This window comes from Amblyomma americanum, chromosome 8, assembly GCF_052857255.1.
Source record: "Amblyomma americanum isolate KBUSLIRL-KWMA chromosome 8, ASM5285725v1, whole genome shotgun sequence".
Taxonomy (NCBI): domain Eukaryota; kingdom Metazoa; phylum Arthropoda; class Arachnida; order Ixodida; family Ixodidae; genus Amblyomma; species Amblyomma americanum.
Window position 1 is genome coordinate 68,926,070 of NC_135504.1, and position 16,197 is coordinate 68,942,266.

Below are 16,197 nucleotides of genomic sequence, written 5' to 3' on the forward strand. Positions count from 1 at the left end.
CCATAGGCTAAATCATAAAGCATAGCCATAAGCTAAACCGTAAGCATATCCATAAGTTAAACCGTAAGCATATACATAGGCTAAATCATAAAGAATAACCATAAGCATCACCGAACCTTTTCGCTTCGAGATATCCAGGCTGAACTTTAGCTAAGCCCCAACCAATTTTTTTTCCCTTCGCCGCGACACCATTGGCTGCTCTTGATCACTTGGTCAGTTTGCTGAGTAAATGTTTCATGCTGGCTCGCGCATCGCATCGTCGGCGCTGTGAGCGGCTGATTCTTGCCCCGTGTCGATGTTGATGTTCTGATCTTGAATTTGGACTGCGCATTGCAAAGTTCCCGAGTGAACTACGCCTAGGGTACGCGAGGGGACGATTCTCGGTGCTGAGCCTTTGGGTGTATACCACGTCCAAAACTGGATGCCCTTCTTTCCGTGGTTGCGCGGTGCAAAATTGGAGAAACATGATGTGCCGCTCGCCCTCTTGTACTTTGGGTTGAAAAAGTTAAAAACATGCGGCTGTGCAAAACGGATTTGAAGGTCCGCTTCGTTATCCGTGTGCAGGGTGCATGTCTGCTGGCCATTAAGGCGGACCTTGCTTGTCTTACTGGCGATGGGGAGCCCAAAAACTCTTACACTTCGCTTAAAACACCTCCTGAGTTGGAGCTGACGACGTAGTAAGAGCACTAAACATTGCGAACTGTGTGCCTCTTAGTGCTAACCTCGCAGCGCCGACTGCGGCAGAAAGCCGCCGTATTACAGATATTTTTCAGAAATATCAGACTAGACGAGAATCTTGCGCGATATGAGGAGGCACCTTGCGGATAGATCGCCTTTTGGGGGTATGTAGGTACGGCTTCACAACGCATATTTATCGGGATGTTTTAAAAAGATAGCTTCGAAATTACGACGCATACTTTGTCACATTCTTCTTCAAAGCACACGACAAATGTTAACGAAGGGCACCTCTATGAGTACTCTGTGAAGCAAGAAATAGAATTTCGCAAACTTTGCTTACATGTCTTTGTATGGGTCGCACAACCGCCTTGTACATCAAGCAGCTTAATGAAAGTCAGGCCTGCTGGCCACTACGGCTTACACAGCAAAAGGTTAGCTGTATTGATGCATAATTCGACAATAAAGAGCCACACAAAATCTACGGTATATCAGGCGCTCCATTTTGCAAGGTTTAAAGTCAATTTCTGCCCAATGGGCATATTTAACGCGCCCATTTGGTTGTCTGGATGCAGAGGCGTCGTGTTCATTTAGCCTCTGTCGAGCGCGGGTCCCCAGGATTTAAATGATACAGCCACTGACAAAACGCGAAGGCTACAATATGCTCCCCGCCTCCCTGGGCTTAATCTTTTTCTTGTCTTTTTTGTTTCCTCTTGATAAAGCCATGTATTAAATGTGGACGTTTTCATTTTCCTGGGTTCACTTTCTCTCCTATCCGTCCATCCATCTGACCACGAACATGGTCACCTGGCCGCACAAAGTAGAGCTTTGAGCTCAGAGACGCAAGGCGCATGCAAAAGAATATTCAGCGCAGAATTCAAGCCCCCCCCCCCCCCCCCCCGGCACAACGCTGGAGGTCATTCTATGAAACGCTTTATCCACGGAAACCTTTGTCACGCATCTGGAATGTCGTTCGTGCGCTCCGAACATCCCCACACCAGCTGCACCCTTACAAGTCTCTCGCACTCTACCAACGACGTGGCGAGTTCGAGATAGCTTTAGACTTCTGCGCTAGGGTAGCAGAACCACCCACCCTATCAACGGCGCTGCATTGCAGCGATGTTCCCGCTTCTCGGAATTCTCGGATGGGTCTGCCCTTTTCCGTGGAGAAACGTGAGGCCGCGCTGGCTTGTTGCAGACGGTCATTATCGCCGGGAACCGACGGTGTGCCATACTCTGCACTTGCAAACCTTGGACAAGAAGGTACGCGTGTCTTTTTGTAGTATCACAACAAATCATGGAATGAGGGCACAGTTTAAGACAAGTGGAAGTCCAGTCGTCTAGTTCCGCTCCTGGCAAAGTACTGGAAAAGATGGCGCTTACACGTATTGAGTGGTACCTGGAGCGCTACTGTATATATCCGGCTATCCGGCTGGACGCTCTTCAATTGACAACGTGGTCGACCTGGTGTCATCTGTCCAGCGCCAAAAACATTTGAAACGCTTGACCGCGGCATTGTTCCTGGATATAAAAGGCGCATACGACAATGTAACTCACGAGGCTAATTTGGACACTCTGGAAGCTGCCGAGCTTGGTGGTCGTGTATTCTGCTTGATACGTAGTTATTTATGCAACAGACCTCTCTTTGTGCAGACTGAGGATGGCCCAACATCTCATTTCACTTCCTGCGTAGTCCCGCATGGTGGAGTGCTTAGCCCAAAGCTGTTCAACCTTACACTTGTCAGGCTTGTCGACATACTACCACAGTCGACGTAGCTCTCAATCTATGCAGACGACAGCTTCATCTGGGCATCCGGAGTTACGCGCCCACAAGTTCGAGCGAGACTTCAAAAGGCGTCAAGTATTCTTGGGGCCTACCTCCACCTGCAACGCCTACAGATTGAACCGAAAAGTGCTCGCTTGTTGCCTTTACACGCAAGAACATGTCTCATTATACCGTATGCATATACGGCACAGCAATACCCTACGCAAAGAGCCATCGGTTCCTGGGAGTAATCATCGACCGAAATCTATCAATTGGCACCCCATATTTCATGCCTGAAAAAGAGACTTACAGCGGTTTCTCACGTTCTCGCCTTTCTTGAGGGAAAGTCGTGGGGAGCGTCAGTGCGATCGATGATGCAACTCTACAACGCCTTATTCATGGGATTTCTTCGCTACAGCCTCCCTGCACTTGGAAACATTCGAAGAACAAACATACTAAGTCTTCAAAGCGTTCAAGCTCAATCTCTCCGAACTTACCTATAGGAATGCCGAAATGTGCCTCTACAGCCGCATTTGTACTAATAGCCCAGGAGCATCCAATCCCTACCTACCTAACAGTTTACGCACTGAGGGCACATTTTCGATACATATCCCGGGTTCCTTCTCACCATCTTGTCAGTCCTGCTATTACCAGGCCGCGCACATCGTTTACAAACACCATTAAAGCACATCGCGCCATTCTGCCGTCCCACTTTACACTTGCCTCTAGACTGTCCTCGCCACTTTGGAGCCTGCACAATCCCCTTTGGTTCCTTCGATACCTGGCATCAGGAAAAATATCGACTAATCGCCCATAGAACTAAAACAAGTCACTCTTCAATATTTCCATGAGCACCATGCAAACCGGGGGCACGTCTACACCGACGGCTCAGGGCTCCATGGCCATCCCCTCAAGGACGACAGAAATTAGATATAGGATAGATCACCAGACTGCTTCGACGGGTGCAGAACTCACCGCTCTTCGTGTCGCCATTGAACACGTCAATCAGCTGCCAGCGCCCTCAGCAGTGGTCTATTTGCACCGATTCCAAAGCTGCCCTCCAAGGCTTACAAGCTGCTATTCGCCCTGGAGCCCATGAAAAGTGGTAGCGGAAATCTGACAACTTCATCAGTCTGCCATAAATAAAGGGCACCACATTATCTACCAATGGCGGCCGGGGCACAGCGGCATATAGTAACAATCATCGCGAAGACGAGGTCGTGCGGACAGCTCACCACGACGGCGATTTTATGTCGATCCCCATTTCGAGATCAGACGCAGCGGGCAGGCTTCGCGCACTTGCGTGGGACATCACGCTTGCCGCATGTAATTCGGACAAATTTTCCAATTCACGTTTAAACTCCTTGAATCCAGGTATGATGTTCCGGCTTCCATCCGGCCTACCACGACGTGAAGAAACTTTGCTGTGTCGCCTGTGGCTTGGTGTAGCTTTCACCAAGCACTACTCCTCCTTAATAGGTATGGCTTACAGCACTGCATGTGCCATATGCGGGTGTGATAAGACTATAGCCCACATTCTTTGTGACTGCCCTGGCTGCAGCGTCGAAAGGAAGCCTATATGCCGTAAGCTAAAGCGTCTAGATCCACTCCCACTGACAGAAATGAAGATTCTCGGCCACTGGCCGCGGCGATCGTCGGCGGTGAAGGCCTCCGAGGAACTGCTGCGCTTCTTAAAAACTTCTGTTGCACGATAGCCTGTGACTTTAACGAACGCTGTCTTTTCATAGTGACTTCAATTCACTGCTACTCTCTTTTGTCTTTCATTTTTTTATCTCCTCACCCCTTTCCCTCCGTGTAGGGTATCAAACCGATTAGTCATCCGGTTAACCTCCCTGCCTTTCCTCGGCTTCCTCCTCCTCCTCCTCCTCTTCCACACTATAAAAAGAAGCCATTTGTAAGCGTGCAATGCATACTAAATGGCTACAGAAGGTTTCCATTGCATTTACATTTTTTAGATGAGTTCGCAAGACGAAGGCTAACAAGACATATAAGAAAATATCGCCCGATTGATTGAAAAGCTTCTATAGGAGCTCCCGTGAGGAGAAAGTATCGACGTGGTCATCATTAAATGTATTGACGAACTAGTCCAGTTCTCCGATAGAATGGGCATGACGACTATTTTTTTTTTCAGGTTTAATTGTGTGCCTTGCTACGGAGGGCGACGCTAGTGGCTACGGCTTGCGGAAAGTTTCAGGCATCGGCTATAAAAAGTCAAGGCGCAGTTACACGTTTCACTGACCAAAACCGTGGCTGAAGGCGGCCGGGCAGGCGCCTTATTCGGACAATGCCGGTAGATTATAAAAGCTAGCGACACGTGTTTCCCACGTCTGGCGCCGTTATGAGCGCTCTCTCTTTAGGGATATCGCTTTTCCGGGGCCCGGTTAATTATCGCGGCGCACAATAGGCGCGTCTTGAACGATCGTACGAGTCCTCGGAAAGCTGCTGCCACGACGCTGAACAAGAACAAAGAAACGCTGACTAGCTGGTACGTCCGTCCGTTCGGACTGGACAGTCCTTTTGCCACATCATTCGAGGGCTTCCAGCTGGCACAAGGTAACTACCGTATTTACTGCGTCACAGTCTTGTAATTTTATTTCCATGTTCGGTGGTCATTCGCCTCATTGTTAATGTAGTGCTCATGTCAACTGAGATCGCGACTTTAGCAAACAGACTTTTTACTGATTGTACTGACTGTCAAAGCTTCTTGTGCATGTCGTGCTGTGGTATACCCCTAAGATAAAGCGAACACCTAGTTTTACGCACATCATTCGCTTCGAGTAAAATTTAAAGTGTGCTTGTTCGCCTCAGCTTTCACTCGCTTCCTTGTAAACACGTCATACTGACCGCTCTCTTTCAATATGGTAGACCAAGTGCTTCAGATTATGTTTGCCTGATTAAAATGTTGCTTGTACATTTGGGACTTAATTGAAATCCGTTCCACATGTGGTTTTTTTCGGAATACCATGAAGCTGTAACTCTATTGAATAAAGCCATTTATTCGGGTGAGGTATTCGGATTGGTCCGTGAGTTGGGTGCCACGGACGCAGATGTGGCGTACTCTGGTGTTCTGTCCACTCAGGAAACACTACGTGGAATGTGAGAACATAAGCGTACCCTGTAATCTCGTGGTGTCAGTTCTAGACGCCTTTTATCACTTTCTTTGAATGTAAAATAAGCATATTGAATGTTTAGACCACCAGAAGGTCTTATCTAAAAGGTAACTAAGCCTTTCAATTGAACTTTTTTTTCCAGTGCCAGCAACTATTATGAACAAGTTTTCTCCTCGTAAGCCTAGATGCGTACGATAAAAAGGTCTGCAAGGTTTATGTAGCGAAACAATGAACCATCACGATCATGACCTTTATTTTTCTTTTCAAGAGATGGTAATTCAAAGATAACTAACATGAGTGCTTCTATTACCTGTGTAGCTAATGGGACCCTGATGAAGTTGATGGCAAATGTAAAGTACACACTTTTATCTTAACGTTACCTTCGTGCCTCTACCGTTTCCCCCTCTTCGCCAGGTGATATAGCTGCTTCTATCTGCATGAGCACATGACAGGTGTTTTAAATGAATGCACTAAGCTAGCGCAGAAACAGTGACACTTGCTTTGGAGCTACAGCACACCTTCGGAGGTTAGTGGAAAACGTTAAGTACAGCCGGAGCAGACTAAGCAGTTGTTTGGAGGTTCCATTTTGTAACTAGTATTTCACCTATTCATTCGCTTGTACTTCATTGTGATTCATTTAATGACATCCGCGATCTCGGACTTCAGGATTAACGTGCAGTAAGCAATGTCATTGGCTGACTTTGGCATCAAGACCTGTGTTACGAAGGGCAGATAAGAAGGAGTTGAAGTGGGAAAAAGTATCTCTATAAAATTCAGCCTCACCTTCTGAGACGTTGTAAATCAGCCGCGCACAGAGATTTACGGCATTCGGGAGTCCTTTGTTGGAAAATATATATTTGAAAATCTCTAGAGTGGGTGAGGGAACAAGCGCGGGTTTATGGCATCCTGGTCGAAATCAAGAGGAAGAAATGGGCTTCGGCTGGGCATGTAATGCGCAGGCAAGATAACCGCTTGTCCTTAAAGGTAGTGGGGTGAATTCCAAGAGAAGGAAAGCGTACCAGGGTGCGAGAGAAGGTTAGGTTGGCAGATGAGATTAAGAGGTTCGCAGGGATACGGTGGCCCCATTTGGCACAGGATAAGGTTAATCGGAGAGACATGGGAGAGGCCTTTTTTGCCCTGCAGTGGGTGTAGTCAAGATAATGATGATGTAGATTTTTTTCGTATGTTTTCCTAATAGCTTGCATGCTCGCATCTTATTTTTCAAGTGATGTGCAGCTTTGATGAAAAGTCCGTGGATCACATAGTTGGGTTTTTTACCGTTCAGTGGAACTGTTACGGCACCCTTAAAAATAAAGGAATTTGAGAGGTAAGGGCGAGGGTTTGCCCCATCCTGCAGAGATGTGGAAGTTCAGGGGTGTCACTCGCTCGCCGCTGGACTGAAGACAGCATGGACTGAAGACTTTCGTCCAAGGGTGTACATAACGCCTTATCGTAGAGAGCGTATGTATTCCGTCCGACCTCGGCGCTTATTTTCCCTCTGTACACCGTGCAGACTGCTTGCGCTCTGCATACATCATGCGGAAGATGCATAGAACGAGCCCAGAGTTTCACATAAGTCACACAGAAAACATGTGGACATATGCAAATCATCATACGACACGTCAGCGCTGTTTCCTTCACTTTTAAGGGCACCAATGCGGGCTCGGGCTTTGAATATAGAACTAAACCTCCTTAATGTCAATTAATACAGTGTAGACCTATAGGTGAAGCATTATTGACAAAAGGAACAACTGAAGTGTGTAGCGGCTGCGCCAATGTTAACCATATAATGCAGTCCTAGGTAGCGTTTGGCAGCCGCTTGTTAACACTAAATGTAGACAGGAGCCACAGCGCCGGCCATTTGAAAGGCTAAAAAGCAACTATCCTCAAAAAAGGTTGGCTCACGTCATTGTCACTACGACGTGAACATCATTTGATTTCCCCCTTAACGCATCGTAGCTCCTTTACGACACGACTTGGAGACCACGCTATGCTAAAGACCGTAAAAACCTCGGACTCTTGACTCTTACATTGTCCTGCATAATGAAATATTTCCGCGCTTCAGTCCGTTTACTCGTCCAAATTGTTGCCACTGCTAGGAATGGAGGCGTACATCATAGAGCGAGTGAATGGCGGAATTTTTGACTGTTGCATTAGGCAATTTTTAATAGGTTGAGGAGGCGTCGCAGTTTATTCATTGTACCAGCTAGCGTAGGTCTGCTTCGAAGCGCAGCCTAAGTAAAATAGTGCTTGTTTTAAAACTTCGCAATATCCGCGAGCTTTTTTATAGATGTTGGCTACCTGCTGCAAATCAGTATTTTGAACTCGTGGTTGTAAAATAACTAAACAAGTAACAACAAAGAAATCGCTGTGTGGTGTTGGAATATGGCGGCTGCGAATAAGGAGCGGTGGACGACGAACGGTGGACGCGCATTTGTGATAAATTTTAAAATAAACAACAATGAGGTTGGTGTCTTTCACAACAAGTGGATGGCAGATCTGAAAGCTCCATGCTTTGCATTTGGGGCTACAGGCAAACAGGACTCAGTCACTGTCATGCAGACTGCGCAGAAACTAATGTAGAGCGCATTCGCTCTCGCATAAGCAAGTTTTAACGGACACATATGGCCCCGATTCACGTTTTTTCGTGGTAATACAATTTAATGACATCGTACTAGCTTAGATAGGAAATACCAGGTGTTTCGTGAAAAATGATCACTAATTTTTAAATATAGTGTTTTCCAGGTAAATAAAATATTTTTGGTGCATATTAATACCACTGTTGGCGGACGTCAAAAAACAGGCGAATCATGGCACTAGTAAAGTGATTAACTAAAACCTAAAAGTCAACTTTTCAACTATTACCGATACCCGGGTTCGAACACGGCCGCGGCGGCCGCGTTTCGATCGGTGCGAAACGCAAACGCGCCCGTGTGCTGTTCGATGTCAGCGCATGCTAAAGATTGCCAGGTGGTAGAAATTATTTTGTAGCCCCCCACTACGGGACCTCTTTCTTCTTTTCTTCTTTCAGTCCCTACTTTATGACTTCCCTTAGGGCGCGGTTCGGGTGTCGGCCGAGATATGTGAGACAGATACTGCGCCATTTCCTTTGCCCATAACCAATTTTCATTTTCATTACGTATAGGCACCTGACCGCAACGAGAGATTTGTAGAAGGCTTTTAGTAGTAGCCGTATAAGCTTCTATGTTTTGAAAACGCGAATACCCTCGCCGCTATGGCTCACTCGGCATCTGGAGGCTCCCCTTCAATGGCTAGAAAAGCTGTCACTGAGTATCGCTGTGGGGCCATCTCTCCCTGTGAGTCCACGCGCGAAGTAGCAGGCACGAAGTCGGCGGAATCGGAAAGCGGAGCAGAAGTACTAGGACAGGGCTTCATTATTCTCGACCCGCTGATCCAGCTGGCGTTAAAATCAAGGAAATGTTGCGCTCACCATAACGCAATTTTTTTCCCTGTCGTTTTCAGAGCACCCGCCATGGCCGGACGCGGGTGGGCCAACCTCCTCTTTCTCGTGGTGCTCTTCGTGGCCTGCTTGGTGTCCTCCGGCATGTCAAAGTCGATGGATACGAACGTTTCCTCATCGGAGTGCTCACAACGTGAGTGCACGCGCGATGTGGTGGGCCTTCCGCGGGATGATCGAGATCGTCCGAAAAAGTTCCGCATATCGATAACGAACCGGTTCTTCCGATGCAAATCAAGTATGCTTCTTCCTAGAAACCGTCGTTAAGTCATCCGCTCTTGGTGCACTATAGATTTTTTCCTTTCTTTTTGTGCTCATGTTTGCAGCACACATAGCCGCATGCACGCCATCAGTACTATATTAAACAGACGCTGGGCGTGCATCGATTTCTTATCGATATGCTGAACTTTTCTCAACATTACCTCGAGGGTAAAGGCGGCGCTGCGGTAGTATGCCCACCATGAGAGGCGAAGGAATGCAGGGAAGACGAGGTTTCGTATTTCGGTTGGCTATAATTGGCAACAAAACATGGATTAAGCCGTTGCAATATAACTCTGTATCGCGCCAAACTTCGATGAAATGCTGCGAAAGTTTGTACGCCAGCCTAACCCATTGCATCGGAGACGTCAAAAATGCAGCATTCAGTTTGTTTAATCTGCGCCCACAGAGGAGAGAGCACCGGGACCCAGATTTGTATTTCGAGGCAGATTGTTCGTTTTCGTCGCAACACTCGCGAAGCTTAATACGAAACCTCATCTTCCCGCCATTCCCGTGCTGTATGAAGTGGTCAATAAGAAACTCGCGTTTACGGCTCCATTTTTCTCTTCAGGTAATTAAAAAAAGTCTATTCTAATGAACAGGTGGGTATACATTTAGTAAAAACTGAGCTCTCGTGAGCTAAACAAAATGAAAAATTGAGCGAGCTCTATGGCTGCCACAGGCCGCTATTTTAAACCCGGTTCAGTAATATGAAGCCGATTTCGTGTTGAAGCATTGTGGCTAGACCCTATCGCTCACGTTTTCGCTTCCGTGAAGTAATCAGTCTCACGCACGCTTTACGGTCAACCCTGAACAGCTGACTGAAGAATGCCGAAAACGAAAACGGTTAAGCATAGAGACCCCCTAAACATTAAAAAAATATATCAGCAGATGTTCTGCCTTTGTTAGCATTATTTACTATTACCGCTGCTACTAGTTCATTACGTTTACTTCTTAAAATCCACGACTGCACAAATGTCCTGCACCCAAACGTACAAGGTTGGTGAAAAGCCTCCAGGGCTCAAGGTCTGGTTCTGAGCAATACTCCCGGGCACTCACAACGTGTTTAAAACTACCAGGGTCTTCAGGACCACTGATAAAAAACCTGCTCACTATCTACAGATTTGGAGCTTAAAAGGTGTCTCAATATCCCACTGCTCCTGGTGTCTTGGGGCTTTTGGCCAACTTGTTACATGGGCCAACATTATAGAATGAAACTTTTGGTCCAGACCCACTCAAATAGAGAACTATTTTGAGCATAGAAGTTTGGATGGACAATAAGGAAAAGCGCGAAGTCCAGCTAGTCGAGAGATTAGTGCACCAAGACTGAGAATAATGCAGATTTTCGAAAAGCAGAGAAAACCTGTTCTTTCGCTCAAAGAACCGTTTTGCGTCCGCTGATGTGGCTCGTGATGTGCGCGACACCGATCTCGGGACGGATCTCTCTCAAAGGCGATGCCGATGCAGGTGAGGCTTAAGTGGTCAGCGCGTGCTCGTCGGTCACGAGATGCAATCCGAACCTTAACTACCTCACGCGCTGAAGCCTTATCGGTGTCCATATGCGCAGCGCACAAAACCCGTACCATGCCACAAACATGCAATTTCTAAATATTACCTAGAAGGAAAGATGGCGCCACCGTCTATGCGAGTTTCTTAAAGAGCTCTTCATTCACCGCGCGAAATCCCGAAAAAAAAAAGGTTCTGTTGTGGGCTTGGCTAGTGTTAAGCCGAAGGCGTGCATGATACCTAAATTTTGGTAGGTTCTCCGATATGCTCTCCCCTGTGCGTAGATTAAGTTGTATCGATACTGCGTCTTTCACTTCTCCAATAGATTTAACGCGAGTTAAAGGTCAGTGTTAGGCTCGTAGGGAAACTTTCAGAGCATTTCTTGGAGGTTTGCCTCGATAAGAGTCGTATTTTAGCAGGTAAATCCCTGTTTTATACTCAGAAATAGCCAAGTAAAGTAAGAAACCTCGTCTTCCGGGCATTCTGCGCCTCTCTATGGGGGAAGAATTGAGCGCCGCCATCTTTCACTCTAGCTATATTAAGAAACTATGGCCACAACTACTGCTTGTATCACCACGCAGCGACAACTGGCTTTGTATAGGTTTAGCAGTGCCACCTCGCCGCTAAGAATTTTATACAGCGTCCAAGCTTTTTAAATAGGGGCAACAAAATACACGTTTAATAAATTATTGTCGATTTAATCCTGTTTGAAAATGCGTTACATGTGCAATAGCAGATTTTCGCCCCTCTGAAGCCCTATCCGACTATAAAGAACTCTGTTACAATCCAAGGCATAAGCATGTCTTTTCAAACCAAGTCCGAAAGGTAGAAAGTTTTGGCAATCATTTTCCGCTTAATGTCTACGAGAGTGGAATGGTCAACCGCGTTGTTACGCGGTAAAGCTGTGAGCATGGGTTTTGTCTCTAAACGAACAAAATATCGAGCCCTTTACTCCGTACCGACCATGAACCTGCATGAACAGGATTCGGGGAAGATATCAGCCGTTCCACAGCCGGATTTAGCAGAATCGTATGAACAGGTTTAGGAAGATATACATAACCATTGCTCACAGAGTAAAATGAAACCATTTGTTGTGTCAATGACGTCTAGTGCTCACAGAAAAACTACTTGCATCACTCACCTCAAGAATAATTGTCTCTAACATGTCAGACATATTCGCAGTCACTGGGGATTGGTCCCATCTGTGCTACAGTCGGTCACACATATAACGCACTTGGCCAAATTGATTGTCCAGGATAGCCAACTTGAATGTCTTTGCCGCGGCGACGTGCTATTGCTGTCGTTCCTCCACTTTCCGCTTCCATTGAGCTGCCCTGCCCTGGCTTCCGGTCGAAGGGCTCTCTGCTCTGCAGTTCCCGAATCTTGTCGACCCCCTATTTCGGTAGCGCACTCGGCGGCTGTCTTGGACATTTGCTTCCGCTTGCGGACAAAGGCACTGACATGTAGTCGCTGTGTTCCGTCTTTGGCAGTTTCAACTTGTCTCGTACGCTCACATCGTTCATGTCGCACCCCTTCTTATTATGGTTTAGCTGTGGCTGCAGTGTCTGTGGACTCAGGCTGTTGCTGTCGCGTTTTACGTTGGTGTTAAGCCCGTCTTGCTCCGTGAAAATCCCCTGGATATACATTAGGAGCACCGGTCTCATCCATCTCGTTAACGGCGGCACAAAGCACACTTGAAGGGGGTGCAAACCGTGTGCGAAGCAAGCGCAGGTGTGGTTCCCCATGCAGCACAGGTAATCGGCTCAATATTGGAAGTGTATTGGCAAAGACTGGTTCTACAAAGGACCAGTGTGAAACCGTCCCTTTTCATTATTGGCCAATTATCTGCGCTGCTGTGAAAGCCACACGTGGCGGGCCTCTGCAGGGAAAGGAAAACGGGCGTTTGTATTGAACTGCGTATATTGAAGGCTTGGGTACCGAAGCGGGAGTGTCATTCCGCGGCAGAATAGAGTCCTGGAAATGACGGGGACGAGGCCAACAAGTTCTTCCAAAAGAATTTACCCCTTTCTTGGGTTTAACATTTGAACGCCGCAGCCAGTCCCTTCTTGCAATTATAGTGCATGTTTCTTCACTTTTGCAGCATATTCTCGATTATCTGCTCGGCGCTTGTGGCATTTTTGTCTGTTGGACGATGTGCGATGGTCGTGCCAATATATTCAATAGAAATGATCTATGTAGGCCGGTTTTGTCACTGGATAAGTTCCGCGGCCCTTCTATTTGTCCAATTTTTCACATGCGCAGAAGAGTGCTTCAGGTCCTAATTCTGTTGAAACACGTATCCGAATCACGGATTCTTGCGTGCCTATGAAAGCATGAAATTTTCAACAAATTCCTGATCAACCTATTCGCTAAAAATACCTTGAATTAAGTTAAGGAAGCAAACTCTACGCGCGGAGAATTAGCCTAGAGCCATTACTTTCCCATCACTGTGGTTTTACATGCGAAGTTGATAACGAGGTACGTTCATATTATGTTTAGAGTGACATATACAACAAATGGCATCATTCTCGCATACAAGAACTTCGGTTTGTCTAATGAAATCACTCTTTTTTTCATTCCTCACCTATCCACACAACGTGTTTCTTTACCTGGTCATCCTGGAAATCCAATACTTTTCACAGATGTTCGGGGTTCCAGCTCGGCTCCTTTCGTTTCGATCAGCACACTTTACGTGATGTCTCATAGTCCATGGGGTTACAGTAGAGCGTGATAACAGGGCCAAATCTTCGGGAATGTCGATAACAGTCAGTCGAGAGCTTTTAGGCTCGCACGAAAAAATGCCTTTCTCAACAAGTTGTTCGGTGGTTCTGGCTTGTCTCCGGCGAAAAGCGAATAACCAAACCCCCTCTGAACCTGTAACTCTTCGAAACTTGTGCAGGCTTGGTCTACACTACTCTGAAATCCAGTGAAAGCTAATGGTGTTTCATAGTATAGCGGGGCATGGGATAATTGCAACTTTAGCTGTCTTGATTACGTTATGTGGGCCTCAGACTCCGTGAAACGATCCTATTGACATTGTGGTTAATGTCTTTAGACTTGCTAGCATGAGAAAATAATGTGTGATTGATAACAGGGGATTAACCACGGTTTAGTCCGATTGACTGTAGTGTCATAAAAATTGGTCGACGACGTTGGCCGGACAGCCTCCTGTAAAGTGTACCTGCCGCTTTATTGTTGATTTTTATTCGAGTATAGTGAGCAGGCAAAGGAGCCGAGAGGGAAAATAAATGGCTTGATTCTACAGTTTCGGATGAGGTAACAGGCACTGATAACGAAGGAAACATTGAGGCGATAAACAAAATGGTGGGGTCGGCTGCTGGAAAATATTCTAAGAAAGGGCCGCTTGAATATTTTTCTAGTGCCTCATTAAAGGGATCGTGGTTCGTTATATCTACCACATGCAGGAAAATAAAGCAACCATACATCTGGCTGATTCCTGAAGGATTTATCTTAGTGTGTTTTTCAATAAAATGTTTCCTTTGAAACTGGCTCAGCCTTTACTTGCACCATGTTTATTAACTTCTTTTGCGGTTTTCTCAGTGGACGACACAGGAGCACGTGAGATGCCTCTTGAGAAAAAAAAATCAGAAAAAGAGAAAGCTTTACGATTATTTCATCAATAAATGTCCAACTAGCACAGGTAATAGGCGCAATATTTCAAACGTATTCGCAAAGCTCGGCTCTACAAAGGACCGGAATGAAACCATCCATTTGCAAAATTGGGCGAAATACCTGTGTTGCTTGGGATATGGTGTTTTTGGAGCTTTACGCTGGCAAATAAAAGAAAATAACGACCTGTTCATGTTCTACTTGCTACCAGTTATGAAGGTCGTGAAGTGGTGCGGCGAAAAGAAGCATTGGAAAAACGAGCTGCAGAGGTACATGGCGAAGAAAGTAAGTCCGGGGCCATGTTGGGTTATGTCTTGTGGGTGACCTGGCGGAGAATGCTCGCAGTGGGCTGTAAAGAAATTCTTAAATGTAGCCTTCTCACAAAAATGTACTAGCAACGGAAAAAACGCACATTAAAGAATACAGATTATAAGAGCACAAAAACGCTTTTCCCTAGGCTAGTTGGTGTGATACCATGCACGTATAGAAAGTGCGCAGAGGTAGACTAGAGTCCCTTTCTTTACTACGCTCTTGACTATGTCAATGTTCATGCTGCACATGCTTTATGATAAGAGGGTGTAGAATACGAAAGTCGAGTGGACCGCCATTTAGAAATGCAAAGCAAAATATACAAGCTATAACCGGCTACGGGAAAATTGTTATAACTGGGGCCATCGCTGATTTTTTGGAAAGTGCAAAAAGCATCAGAACTGAATGTATAAATAAAAAGGCAAAACATTTACATGTACGACTCATTTCAGAGTTGGTCGCAGTAGGTATAATTAGGCGCACTACTCATAAATGAGAAAAAGTAAAGAAAGGTACAAAAACGCGGCAGGCCGCATTCGTCAGCTGACTGTCGAAAGTGTTCGTTTAGGTTATACAGGTTTACCACTTTGATGGCAGTATTTCTGGCCTATTGAAATGCCTGTTAGCGTCTTTCACTCGGGCACGTTTTTGGTTTTGATACCTTTTACTATCACATCGATGAATCCTTCAGTGATTTTTATACAGTACGTAAGGGTAATCGATATTTAAGCGGGTTTTCAGCACTCAGTTTAACAGACCTTTGCACGTAACTAAAGGCATCAAAGTTTTTCAGCATTATTGTGTTCTCGATAGGCTAATGCATTGAGCAAGAAATTATCCTTTAAGTTTTGAAAATATGCTAATGTTATGAAACCAGCACTTTAGAGGAGTATTTACCGAATATTTTTACTTCGGTCTTTTTTCTTTTGAATGTATGCGCGAGGCATTATTAATACATTCTAGCAGCGCCATCTCTAGACGTCGGGAGCGTGCGTGGAAAATAAAGCGACACGAGCCACGGGACAAAAACGCTAAGGCTTCGTTTCCTCACTTGAAGAATAAATTAATATAAATTGAATTAAATCCTGTTCTGAAGTGCAGCCGACGACTCGATCGACTCGTGCTTCCGCCTGCGCTTTACTGGATAAATGACCGCGTGCAGTCCACCGACAAGTGGTGAACACTTCACAGCAGAATTTCTTCTCCCATGCCCTTTCGGCTTCAACAGCCGAACGGTAACCATTGCGTCAAAATACACTTCCTCTCACGCGATCCACAAAACTAACTTATCTACCGTTTCACGCCACTCCATGTTTTATGCGACACACTCCACTTAGCCTGCAAGGAGAGCAATGAAAATGAAAGTGCAATATTGCAGTTTGTTTTATGCATGACGCTGAAAAAATTTAGCGCAGACCTAATTTTAATATGCGTTGGCAATGCGG

The 16,197-nt window shown here is 46.0% G+C and overlaps 1 protein-coding gene across 1 annotated transcript in view; it reads left to right on the forward strand.

Annotated features, from left to right (window-relative positions):
- The first annotated feature begins 4,790 nt into the window (after positions 1 to 4,790).
- Positions 4,791 to 16,197, forward strand: part of LOC144101866 (uncharacterized) — a 38,523-nt gene continuing 27,116 nt past the window's right edge. Inside the window, exons 1-3 of the mRNA XM_077635088.1 lie at positions 4,791 to 5,014; positions 9,055 to 9,185; positions 14,655 to 14,728. Of these exons, the coding sequence (XP_077491214.1) occupies positions 9,065 to 9,185; positions 14,655 to 14,728 (195 nt within the window). The 5' untranslated portion in view covers positions 4,791 to 5,014; positions 9,055 to 9,064. The remainder of the gene's footprint in view (positions 5,015 to 9,054; positions 9,186 to 14,654; positions 14,729 to 16,197) is intronic.